Source organism: Cyclopterus lumpus, chromosome 5 (genome assembly GCF_009769545.1).
Source record: "Cyclopterus lumpus isolate fCycLum1 chromosome 5, fCycLum1.pri, whole genome shotgun sequence".
NCBI lineage: Eukaryota > Metazoa > Chordata > Actinopteri > Perciformes > Cyclopteridae > Cyclopterus > Cyclopterus lumpus.
The window spans coordinates 8,306,416-8,320,319 of NC_046970.1; the positions used below are offsets into that span (position 1 = coordinate 8,306,416).

The 13,904-nt window shown below is 40.3% G+C and overlaps 1 protein-coding gene across 4 annotated transcripts in view; it reads right to left on the bottom strand.

Moving 5' to 3' along the window:
* Window positions 1–12,178: 12,178 nt before the first annotated feature.
* The window catches only part of phf2 (PHD finger protein 2), a 29,714-nt gene continuing 27,988 nt past the window's right edge, over window positions 12,179–13,904 (bottom strand). For all 4 annotated transcript variants that reach the window (XM_034532389.1, XM_034532387.1, XM_034532388.1 and 1 more), the window contains exon 22: window positions 12,179–12,758. In XM_034532389.1, coding sequence (XP_034388280.1) covers window positions 12,670–12,758 — 89 coding nt within the window. In that variant the 3' untranslated portion in view covers window positions 12,179–12,669. The remainder of the gene's footprint in view (window positions 12,759–13,904) is intronic.

A 13,904-nucleotide genomic window follows, 5' to 3' on the forward strand; every position in this document is an offset into this window, starting at 1 on the left:
CTTACAAGGTAACGTACCAAGGTAGCTATCTAAAAAAGTAGTAACATGCAAATGCACTTATTGTAAGTCTCTTTGGATAAAAGCGTCAGCTAAATGACATGTAATGTAAAGTAACAACTCAAAATAATGCATTGTAATGTAAATACTGTGAATAAATACCAATCAACCTCAGCGGACTTTGTTACGTAACAAGCGTAAAGTTAACGTTGTTATTTGGTTTACATTCCCCTGGGTGAAAGTCCCTCCCATCCGCCCATTGTGGACTTTCTCGCTCTTTATACTCGTCACTTTACCACGCAACTCTCAATAATGGCCTCCATTAGACTACATAACTTGCTCCACAGTAAAATCTGTGGAGAAATGTATAATGTGACTGTTTTTATTCTGGCAACTGGGCTGGTTAAACACATCCACCAATCATGGATTGCATGCATGATGTGATCTCTGCTCCACTCACTCACTGTGTATCTGTCTTGTTTAAGATTTTTAACAACGACTTTGAACAAATGCCACAATTACTCTCAGATTCAAAATGCCTAAAAATAGCCCTTGATTATTGAGTTTCTCAGTGATCACGCCGACTGCAGTGCATTGTTTTAGCAGTGCAACTCTCTCTGTAATCAGCGAGGCGGGCTCTGCAAATCCTGCTCAGTAAGCCACATGAATGGGGCCAACAACAAGATGTAAATAATCACATGATTGTCTATAAATCATGTCATATGGTGCACAAATATGGTAACGTGGGGAGCGTCTCGAGTCACCCGAACACTACATTTTCTGCAGACCTCTCAAATGAGCGAGGGATAATGTTATGCTTGTCAATTTTCCATTACGCATTTCTTTTTTTTTCTGCGCAGTCAGTCAGGATTTGTTTCCGTAAACAACTTTAAAGAAAGTCAGCGCGGAGACGTGGGCGCAGAAAAGCAAAGTGGAAGATGTCTAAAAAAAAACGCCCCACGGTCGCTAACAGACAAACAAATAGCCATTTGTGTGTGTGTGTGTGTGTGTGTGTGGGTGGGGGGGTGGGGGCGGGTAGCAGGAGTGGCACAGCTGCCGAGCGCTCCTTGATGTGCGGCTAAGTGTGTGTAATGGCCATGCAGATGTCTTTAGCGTTCCTCCCCGTTGAGATGTGGTCGGTGTGGGATGTGGAGTGGGCTTTTATTTTTCTTTCTTTGCTGTTGACGTTGCTGGGGTTGAGGGTTTACACAGAGCCGGGCAGCCTTAGCTTTCTAAATCAGCCCGTCACACACCACTGCCTCCCTGTCAGTGGCCTATCTGCTACCACTTACTCAGAAATGCAACAAATTTACTTATAATTACTTAACATTTTGTCGTGCTTGTGAATACTTGTGTTCTGACAGTTCATTTATTTTCTTTGATTGCCGCTGACTATTTATAGTGGAGGGCCGCCTCTGTGCGTCCTCTCGATTCCGCAATGAGACAAAAGTGGCCGTGATGATTATCCACTAGTTTCGGGGTGTTTATTTACTCACTGAGGTCAGGGGAGAATGTGGCTGTAATTGTCGTGCGTTCGGGCTTAGGATGGCGATCCCTGGGGCTCTGTGTGGGAGCGTCTGATGGCGACAAGGAAGGCTTGTTATCTCACGTTCTTTGCAGAATGACTGCTTCCCTTTGATTTCTGCTTCTGTTGGAATGCCTAATGTGACTGTCGTGCATGAAACCAAACCAGTAGAACCTTTCACACACAGAGTAGGTGTTAACCTCTCGGCAGTGACCAACGGCATCAAGACAGAAAGAGACTAGTAACGCTTTTGGAACCTGTTGTCCTTCACTGTATAAATATCTTCACATCTCGTTGAGTCCGTTGGTTTCCATCATTTCTTTTCCTAGTAAGACCTTAATACAAAGACAGGCCTACCGCATAGACTGGGTGTAAGAAGTGGACAAGGTCATTGTGACATCACTCCTTGGTTTCCTGACTGGCCTTTCGAAGCCCTGATTTGGCATCGCCATCTTGTTTTCTTTGCAACCAGTGAAAAGAGTTGACCATTTTTGGACTGCAGAGGAATGACGTTGTGGTAGTAGGAAAAATACAAGGTAGCCCCGCCCTAAAGCATACCTTGCTTTATGGTCTATTTGACTCTATGGACCATCATTTATTAAATGAAGATCGTGCTGTATTGAAGAACACTTGAAAATAGAGCTTGAGACCATAAACCTATGTTTACAATGTTTGCTGGGGTAATAAATCAAGTGAGAAGTAGTCATTTTCTCAGAGAGTCCATCAAGAGTCGCCCCCTGATGGAGAGCAGAGAGAATGCAAGTTTAAGGCACTTCAGTGTTGGCTTCACTTTTCAGAACCGGAGGTTGCTGCCTGTTCTACAGTAGACTTGTGACCAATTGTCACACGTTGCATTAAAATCTGCACTAACCAATATTCCTATATTAACAATGGGTCAAATGACTACACTACCGGTCAAAGGTTTTAGAACACCTCAATTTCTCTAAAGGAAAGACCTACACTTTTAAGGGTTATAATGGTCTGTCTGTCTTCCTTTGTAAATTGCCTTTTTCTTGCCATTATAAGAGCAATATACTACTTCCTGCAGTACAATACTGTCCAAATAATGCTTAAGAGGGAAAAAAAGCCTTTTTAAAATGTACATTATTTTTCGTTTTTTGGTAACCTAAACCTTTTTGTTTAACCTCTGACAGTTTGCCGCTTACCTTTGTACCATTTCAGGTTATTCACTGGACTTTTGACCGGTAGTGTATGTGTGAGGTGATGTTTGTCACTCGTTGTGATCAACCCACAGTTTCTCTCTAACTGGCTTGTGAGTTAAAAGAAAATAACTTCTTATCTTTTCGTTGGCTGTCCGACAACTTCTCACCCTCCGTTCACATCTCTGCGGCACACGGACGATTGAGCACAAAAGGGGGTGACAATGTGGCTGCTGTCCGTCTCCTGAAAGCCTCCAGCGGCCGCCACGCTCCATTTCAGCTCCACAAACACACAGCGATGTTCCCCTGATTAAAGGACTGATAACGTGGCTGTGCGTGAACAGCTGGCAGTCAAACAGGACAGGATTGCTTGAGATAACTTCCAACTGAATTGCCACAATTGAACTATTAAAAGAAGCTACGCAGATTTGCATTTCATTGCGATTTCAAAAGGAAACCATTTCCTTTTAGCAAGGTCCGAGAGGCTTCGACACCAGCGAGTTGTAATTTGCCGTGAGTGACACGAGGCCGTGCTGATAAAACACACATAGGCATCAAATCATTTCCAGTTCCAGTCTCACGCAAACATCCTTTAAAAAAATTCACTTGAATATTATATCGGCGATATTTTCGTAATAGCGCTGTGTGCAGAGGTTGCACGGTAAATGCCTTTTTCACCACGGTGGCCCTTTAAACTCCACCGTGTGTGCAAGCTCACTGCACAACATTCATCTTCATAATAGAGCTTGGCTGGATTTGTCCCCCCATCAGGAGCCGGACTTAGCTGGGTTAAAGGAAAGCATTACAGCCAGCAGACATGTGACCGCATAATTTCAGCCAGAGAGGCCTACGCTTCCTCTGTTTGCTGTCATTATGCCCTCAGTAAGCCACATGAAGGCCCAGCCATCCTGTGGAGATCACTGCACTCCTCGCCGCTCCGCCTGATTGGCTATTATCTAAATGAACCAATGTTCTATATCAGGGCTTTTGACTACATAACTACCCTGTTAATATTCGGAGGAAGTGCTGGAGGTCAGGGAGCTCTCAGCCGCTTGACCTTGGGGTCGCAGGAACCTGAGCCGCAGAGTGGCACATGGCAATGAATGAGCCCTAATGATTTAGGTGGTATCTGTTACACAGCCCGGAGAAAGCCAATCTCTCCGGGCAATCTGGCCATGGAGAAAAGGCAGAGGCTCGAAAATAAACCCCAGCTTGTTTCAGAGAGAGTTAGCGCTGCCTAGCCAGCGCAGCACGTCATTGGAATTCCGGTGCAGAAGGAATAATCACACACAGATGACCGCGCGGCAGCTTTGGACGTGCCTCCGGGCAGATGGGTCTTACGTGCAGTTCTTTAGGGAACCGAGTCCAGGAAATGCAGCGAATGATTGTTTGTCTGTTTGCCCGGCGCTTAAAAGACTTTGGCACCTTGTTAAAGGGGCCTCGCGGGGTTCTTGGCGGCGGGACCCGCCACGGGAGCCTCTTGCAGAGGATTAGGCGAGCGTTTTTTTTTTGCCTCAGTCCGTCTGAAAACGGGTCCTTTAGTGCAGTCGTTTAAGACACTTGTTGATGCGTGGCGTGGTTCTCAGTTGCCTTAAAATACTTGTGTAAACATTGGGCTTACGCACAGCAACAAAAGCATGACCTTAAAGAGCGCTTTCAAAAGCAATTTCCCTCCCCTACTACTGCATGTAAACAGAGTAATTGTACTTGGGAGACTCCCAGTGCCAGCTGAGTGTAATTTATTTCCACGTCATCCACAATCAGAGCCACTGTGATAACTGTTATGACAGACAATACAAGTAACATTTCTCATAAAATAATCCCGCTATTATTACAGCCTGACTGATACTGAATGTTGAGGCATATTTACAGTGATTTATTTGTATTGAACATTTTTTACATTTGATTCATATTCATGTTTCAACTGTAATATACACTGGCCGTAAAATAACAGTACATTAACTACAGGCTCATTAACAAACTATAGATGATAAAAATATGACAATATCCTAACCAAACTTTTGTGAAGTATAATAAACTTTTTTTTAAACAGTTAAAGTAGTTTGGCTAGTAACAGCCACTGACTAATGTAAAGTAAATCAAACGACCACTAATGTTAGTACTAACAGATTTGCTCTTACCAATCTACTGTATTGTGCTTGAGCTGGCTCTCATAAACAAAGATCTTCTAAAAATAACTGCTCAAATGTAACAGATGTTTGCGTTGCTGTGTTGCATCTGTTGGTTGTCTCCTCTGTTTGCAGCTCGAGCACAAAGTGCAGATCATAGATGTTTGTGGCACGAGGCCTACGGTGTAAAAACACTCGAAAACAAAAGCTCTGAACACGTTTATTCACGCCGTGCAGCCACATGTGTCCTGAGCTTGAGCCAGGGGCTGGAGTTGGATAGCAAAACACAAAATAATGTGAAATAAAAAAATATGCAGGAAGTTGAGGTTTGCTAATAAGAAAGGGAAATGAAAGAGTCATTTGCAGTCGAGGTTCTGTGGAAAGATGTTAATGTGCCGCAGCTATAAAAACATGCTTTTCAAAAAACATGCTGAGAAGAAAACTGGACGATCTTCAAAGAACGCTGCGAATGGGCCTTTTGTACTAGTTTGTTTAACGAAAACGCAATGTTGATTCAACGTATCTTGGTTTTGCTGTATCCATCTGTCCATCTCCCTTTTCTAATACGGACAATATACTTTAATATATATGATAAAAAAATCTTCATGGTAATGTGTTTGAATATGTAGTTTAAATCGAGTCAAACGATGAGATTGCGGTTCCTGTCACCTAGCTAAACTAGCAGGACTAGCTGACCGGGTGTTTGGTTTTCAAGATTGGATTTAGCTGCTAATTATATTACATTACTGAACATAAGTAGTGGACGTAGTCATGGGGACGTCACCCATTAGTTTATGTACTGATGTTTAGAAGCCTTGAGTTCAGAGATTTTGTCGTCGCCATCTTGGATTACGTCCGTCGCCATGTTGTTTCTTTTGCAGCCAAAGAACAGAGGTCCCCATATTTGTAATGCGGAGGAGTGACGTAGAGACACTGTATATGGCTGTGGTAGAGACCTGTCAATCACAGTAGCCCCGCCCTAAAGCATACCCTGCTTTATGGTCTATTTGAATGGACCATCATTTACTATATTAACTTCATACTGTTACTAACCAACACAAATTATGCAATTTGTGAATACAACTATTATCATTAGGCCTTTATAAATATACAGTCTCACAAGAATAGAGCAGAATGAGAGACACTTCTCAGACAAAAATGATAGACAAAAAAAAGAGCTATATGGACACTTTTGTAAGAATAAAACATCACCAAAGCAGATGTTGTTTTTTTCTTGTTCTGCAGAGCCACATTGGCACTAAAGGGCAGTCATGCCAGAGATTTTGTCTCCAGTATCCGAAGAAGCTCTTTTTTTAAATTTGTGCTATAGTTATTTTTACACCGTTCAAAGTTCCACTAAACGTTTCGCTCCCACCATCATTACATCATTAGCGTCAATGGATGTCGGATTATGACTCATTAGAATACTTAGGTTAATGTAACATCAAGCAGTTATTTAGCTTAGTTTGCCCCACTTGTTTCAGAGAAATCAAAAATAAGGACTTAATGATTTAAGAATTAGTTTGTACCGAATGAATAGAATTTGACTGAAGCTAACAGGACTATACAAATATAAAAATCGGACACTAAAATAAGAGTGCTGTTGTGCAGAGCTTGTCACCGGGGGCAATGACAACGATGAGGATGAGACTGTACGAATATGCCCATGAAAATAAGTCTGACTTTAGAAGTCAGGTCAAATGTAACCCAGTTAGCTTAGCGAAACAGGTAGCGGTGTCCTGCTGCTCCCATGTTGTGTCATCCTCTCAGAGGGATGCTTGAGCGCTAAAGGTCTCTTGTTCTTGTTCTTCTTTTGATTTTGAATAACACACTCAAAAAAGCGTCTTCTCTGACAAACTAGTAGTTACGCACCCCCCCTCCCCCCGCTCCAAAGATCCACTCAATGTTAAATCTGATTATTTTAACACATCGTTCATGGTCTTGAAGCCAACTTCAAGGACAAAGCACGACAACAGTACAAGTGGTAAATAGCCATGGCTTTAAGGTTTTCAAAACTATTGAATAATAATGAGTAACGACACCAAGGGTGTTTTATGAGACACATTAATCAACAATATTTATTTCTAAGATGCTAAGTACCAGTAAAACCACACTATTTTGATAATGCGGGAATTAAAGAAATGCTAACTTGAAGTCTTCCCGTTCATCGTGGCATGCATCTGTATCTGCAAATTTGACATGTTGATCTTCAAGGAAATTATGCACTTGTCTGGTGAGAACAAATTCCAAATGTACTTGGTCATGATCATGTATTTGAACATGAATGTGTAAATACGTTGTATTTTTTACTACACAAAAGACAACATGTGAACATCTACACGTTTGATAAACAAAACGTGGGCGTGCTATTGGTATATAAAGTACTCCAAACATCCCGTACTGCTGTAGTGTGACTGCTGCAGCCAGTGAGTGAAACAACCTTTGCACGAGGCCTCGATCACGCTCACATTAATAATACTCTCAGTTGGGTGGGCTCTCACTTCACTCGTGACACTCGTTTCCTTGATGGGCGTCAAAAAATTAATGGTGCAGTGTTGTTTTCCAGGTCCAAACTCTCGGGCCTGCCAAAGGTTAAGAAAACACGCCGCCATAAAAAACACAGCCCCTGTGTTCATTTCAAGCTGTCGGACATTCATTTTTACGGCGAGGCAACGCTGCGTTTTGTTTGACAACGCTTTTTGAGCTTGAGCTTCCCCTCCCGCTTCCATTACTGAAGGATCTTTAAGCCCTCGAATGGAAAAATTAACCCTTTAGCAGCAGTGTGTCTTGGAGGGCTCAAAAAAAGCTACTTGAACGTTTTAAAAGGCAACATTTAAAACTCTACCCGCTGTCCCAAATGTCAACGTGCATCGTGATAATAACCTGCCAAATGATATTATCAGTCCTTTTAAGATGGATTTCATGTATTATCTGTTTGGGAAGCAAATCAAACCAATGTGTGTGTGTGTGTGTGTGTGTGTTTGTGTGTGTGTGTCTCGGCAGAAGCCAAACGTCTCTCTGCACTTCCGCGTTCCCAGTGCAACACCAGCAGAGGGCTTCCTGACGGTTGATCCACGCTGAGGGGAGCTGCTCCCAACGACTGCCGAGCAACACCAGCTCCCGGGGTCTAGCCACTTCTTAACAACCGCCACACAAAACAGGCGGCCTCTTTGTGAGGCTCCCGGGGGCCCGTACACAGTTTGCGAATCTCTGAAGCTTTACGGATCTGTTGGCGGAGGATTCACCGTGCCATTAATGCTAATGACAGGCCTGAACTCGGGAGAATGGGATGGATAGAAGGCAGAGCAGAGGGTGGTGGTGGGGGGGGGGGGCGCATCGTTGCACGGCCACACAAAGGCAAAGCTTAACCTGACATTCCTGTGTAATTAAGACATCTCTCACATGGCACGTTTCTCTTGACCACTGGGGACTCTCATACGGGACCGGAGGGGGTTTCAAAGCAACTGAGGGCGGCCCATTCACATCTGCCATCGCTAAGCCGGTGCAGCGTGGCCATGAATGCAGTTAGACTGTAACACTCCGCAGGCATTGTTTTTAATACACTGACGTTTAAATTGTGATCCCACTTGCCCTTTCGAGGTGGACCAACAGCACAACTGACCAAGAAACCAGGACGGGGCGTTCAGGGACCAGATATTTGATAAGTAAAGAAGATATGGAGGGCGATTGTTTTTTTGTTGTTTTTAGATGTGCGATTGTTTTTCCAGTAAGGATGTTATTATTATTATTTTCTAATTCATTTCAATTCAAATTAACTTGTTGCAGCAACTTTGCTGCGAATGAATTTGTATTGAGAATTCCTGCGCTGCTATTTTCTATTTTCTATTGCTATTTACTTTGTATGCCACACAAAATGATCTTAGTAACTGCTGGTATAATACTTCAAAGGGCCATTGTAGGTCAAGCCGGGGAAGGGTAATTTTCTGAGAAAAAACTCAAACACAAAAATTAAAGAGTTAAATTGATGTTAAAGAAAATCACAAATTTACAAGAACAAAATTATTATTTTGAGATTATGAAGTCATGAATTAGCAAGATTTCCCCAAACAAATGTGGATTAAGGAACCATAAAACTTTACTTATCAGGGTTAGATATACCCAGGTTTTATGGCTGCACGAACATTATAGGAAACCATACACTGATTTAAGTTTGGTTTTCTTGTAAATTTGTGATTTTTTTCCTTTTACATTTACCACTTTAATCTCAGAGACTATCATGTTTTTATTTACAATCTTGGAAATTCTGGAATATTACCTGAATATTTTGTGTCACTACCTACAATGGTCCCAACAGCTATTCGTTTATCTTCCTGCCAGTTCAAGATCTTTTATTTTCGTTCCACTAAAAACAGCCTCATAGTGAATCCATCAGTGAGAGTCGGCGTGTGAAAATGATCCTGAGAGGACAAATTATGTGATTGTTTCATTCCGCTGAAGTCGGAGCACTTCGCGTTCTTGTGTTAACAATTAGCCAACAATAACAACTCACTTTGATGCTAACCAGGGTGGAAGCGGGGTCGCGACCTCTTTAACAGCCGCGCGCCTTCACCGCACGCCCACATCTCGTTCACACAGCCGTGGATGCGACCGAGAGGTGAGATGAGACGTGAACGTGCAGAGTCCCATGATGATCGGTGCACGCTTTGTGTGTGTGTGTGTGTGTGTGTGTGTCCAGATGTGTCACTAGGCTAAAACCAGCACAGAACTACCCCATCGCTCTTTAATTACACTTAATTGCCTTATTTTTGTCGGGGACTCCAATTTAAAATCTCATTGTCTGATCAACTCATTTATGTTAAGAACATTAGCCCCCTTATGTAATTGTAAATATATATATATATGTATACAATCAAACTAAAACACAACGTAAAGATTATTTGAAAACATGCATCCGTTGCCATATTCCTATATTTCTGGACTCCATCTAGTGGCATAGACTTGCCGTTGCATATATACATACATAGACTATATGAATAAATAAAAAATACAATATATATAAATAAGATTTATATAAATGATATATTTATAAATTAATACAATATATATATATTCTTTATATTATATATATAAATAAAATATATAAATATATATGATATACATAAATACAAATATATATAATACATAAATAAATAGATAAATTGCTATATTAATATATTTCTGGACTCCATCTAGTGGCAAAGACTTGCCGTTGTTTCAGTATATACTGTATATATCAAAATGTACTCATTAATGTGTAAATATATATGCGTGTATATATATATACACACACACACATATATACGTATTATATATTGTTCCCCTGACTTCCTGAACCCTGTTTGGCAAACCGGGTGTCCTCGAGTAAAAAGAGTCCGACTACTTGAGAGCACTTTTACCGTTAATACATTTTTAATGGTGTTGACTTTGGCTTGGTTTTAATTAATGACTTGGCAGGAGCCGCTGCTCGAGAATCTTCAAAGTGAGTCTAAAAGCCGAAAGCTCGGCCTCTCTTTTTTTGGCAAATAATAAAAAGAAGGGAAAAAAATCGTTTGTAATAAGTGCGATGCTGAAAGCACGACAAAATGTGAAGCAGGGGAGAAAAAAACAAACACGTTTAGTCGTCACCACAGAAGCCGTCACATTGCAACGTGGGAGAGGAACACATTACAAAGTAGGGCTGTTGTTTTTTCCACATTAACTGTATTGCAAAAGTAAACAAGGCGGACAGTCATATCATCCAACAACAATATGCTTGTTCCTCGGAATTTTACCATTTTCTTTGATGTCTTTAAAAGAAAAAAAGAAAGAAAAGATGAGCCGTGACCTCGAACAGAATCAGTCTAAATACAGAAAAATATAGATTCAGGTCAAAAAGGGTTGTAGATACTTACTAGTACTGCGAATAACAGTGAGGGAAGACGGTTACGACAGGTCGCATTCACTGCCCTGGCACAGTGGACGCATTTTAATAGGTCGGACATAGAAAAATAAACCACAACAAAGCAACACACGGATATTGTACAAAATAAAAACCTGAAAATGTCCCACTGACAGTTTGATCGGAGCGCATTTCCCTCGGGAGAAGTGGAGTCTATGAACACTGCTGCTCCATATGTCCTGACCAAAAAAAAACGGTGTGATGGAGGCGTGAACGCAACTGCTTAGAACTATAATATTAACAATAATTATAATAATAATAATAACACATTGGAAATGTTTCCCATGACAACATTGACATTGAGTGAAGATTGAATTTAAAAAAAAAGAATTGCTAATGTAGATTCTAGTGTGTAAAATGTGCCAAACACACACATATCATCCCCCCCCCCCCCCCCCCCCCCCCAAAAAAAAAGTAGTTGATGGAATTTTTAAAAACAGAACAAAAAACTCTTTAAGAATTGTACAAGTATAAAAAAGCTACAAACATTAATAAATTACATCACTGACACAGAAACACTTCACAAGGTGCTAGTAAAATAATTCCGAAAACCCTTCAGGATACTAGAACTCGAACAAGAGGCTGGTCAGAGAAACTTTAAGTGTTTTTTTTTTCTTCTTGTTTTTTTAATATAATTTTTTCCCCTCAAAGCTCCGTCTCTTGTTCAAACAGAATCACAATACAATTAGCTTTGTGTATGTAAGGCCATATGACAATAAAATGTATTATTTCTTCAGTTGGTTTCCAGGCAACACCTTTTAAATTGAACGAAAAAAAATAAAAAGAATGAATCTCTGCTGTTTAAAAAAAAAAGACTATAACAAAAGTTGAAAAATCAGGACTATACTATATATATATAGACTATATATATAGTACAGTATATATATATATATATATATATATATATATTACAGTATATATATATATATATATATATATATATTCATAAAACGGTAAAAATGTAGAATTAAGCCTTAAGGGAAAAGGATACAAAAAGTAGTAATTTAAAAGGCTATATACAAGCTACATTCTATATACTGTACTGTGTGAAGACGTAGAAACGCAGAGGTGAGTCGAGGTGGTCGGTGCTGCCTGTGAAAGCAAAGGAAGAGAGAAAGTATCCCCATGTAACTGCAGACCTGACATGGATGAGGCTTATCATTGGCCACATGTCCCACGTAGTGTCACGCGTCCGATACCGGTCATGTCCCAAACACATTCAGTCCTATGTTAGCCTGGCGATTCACTTTGTGCTTTACAGTTGTTCCTCCAAGTCTCACTTCCTATCTATGAACTCAACATGAATAAATAAATATCGGCGCTGATAGTGCTCTGCAAAGCCAAGTGTTAACGCAAAGAGACAAATGCTCAAGTTGACTTCAGTAAACAACAAAAAGCGCGCTCAGCGATGCACACAGACAATCTTGGCTGGGAGGGAAGGTGTTTTTATTTTAATTTTTTTATTCCCGTGTCAACCAGTCGATCATCCAACGTGGCAATGATAAGCTGCATCCATATAGTAGGAATTATTGTGTAAAATCCCCCAACCCTGACCCAAGCGGAGCATGCAACTGAATACATGCAAGGGATACTTTCAAAAATCTTGGAATGACTGCAATGTACTTCTACTTCATGTTTAGCGACCCCTGATAAACTGACAGCTGTAGTAAAATGAGACATGTTCTCTTAAAAAATATTTATAGTAGGTTCTGTACACTTTAATATCTGAAAGTTATAAAGTAAAAGTAGAGGCAAAAACCTATTTGAGTGATGTTCTTCTTAGAAATTGAAAAATGCATGATTTTCTTGATGTTTTGTTATGCTGTTTTTTTCTCCATTATTGGCTTTAAATCAGTGAACGGTGAGGTTGGGATGGGACCCCGCTCATGAATTCCCAGTCCGACAGCAGTCTGCTGCATGCTACAAGAGGAGCTTTCCATTTCGATGGATCTTTAAAATCTTTCCAAGTCTCTGTTTGGCGGTCGCCATGCCTTTCTTTAGCCGCTTAGCTGCGAAGAGAACAAGAAAAGAGTGTTAGTGTTCCTGCTGCAGTCCTAACTTACAAATGTTTTTTTAATTATTAAATCATTGCTTCTATATGATGCAAAATAATTTAAACTTGCCTTGTCTACATGCGCCCTACATGCGTCTACAAACCCCATCTCCCACAAAATGACGTTCCCATAAAACTTACCTGCATTGTCAATTACATTTTTGAGGGAAACATATTTTCTCCATCTGCAGTTGGTTTCCAGGCAAATAAACAGATGCGTGGCGTTGAAATTAAAACTAAACAAAAACGCAACTAATCTACTTGGTTATGTTTAGAAAAACATCATTGTTTGGCTTAAAAGGTAGATAATGTACGTTTGTATTGGCAAGAATCTGACGGTACGATAAGTATCATAATACAGGGGTTACGAGTCAATATATTGCGATACTATATGCAAGGTTAATTTTTTTCATTAAGAATACATCGTCATCTGCAAAAAAGGCAGAGTAAAATAAGTTTACTTTTTTATGCAATCGGAATATTAACCACATTGCCACAAATCTTTAAATTGAAAAATAAATGTGTTTTTTGAGAGCGACATCACACGGCATAGTGTTGCGATATAAGTGCATTGATATTTTCTACACCTCTATTTGTTATGTATTGAATTCACGGGCGTAAATGAAAATAAGTCAGCGTTGACCTTATACGGGACGCAAACAGCGTCCTCGTGGGTGAATGTCCTTGTTTTGACCGACCCATCCACTCTCATGATCAAAAATATATATGCGATATGACAAAAACAAATGTAATCCGGGAGAAAATATGTTCCATCGAGATGTAACTGACAGCGTTTTGTTTGATGGGAATGTCATTTTTAGGAGCTTGCTAGTTTGGATTCTTCTTCATTGCCTTCATACTGGAGCATTGGTTTGTTAATTAGCTCAATAGTGCAACCAACTGTCGCTCAGTGGAATAACGTCAAAATTGGTAGAATTGCGCGTATGCACCTCTTAATAACATTGTTACCATGGTACCTTTAACCCCTAATCCCTCTATGTTGAGGTCGATCATTATCACAGATGAGTTAATATTCCTTTTAATTAAGAGAAATGTTGTTATTTTAGCTCATTTCATGTTTGATTATGAATACAAATACGTA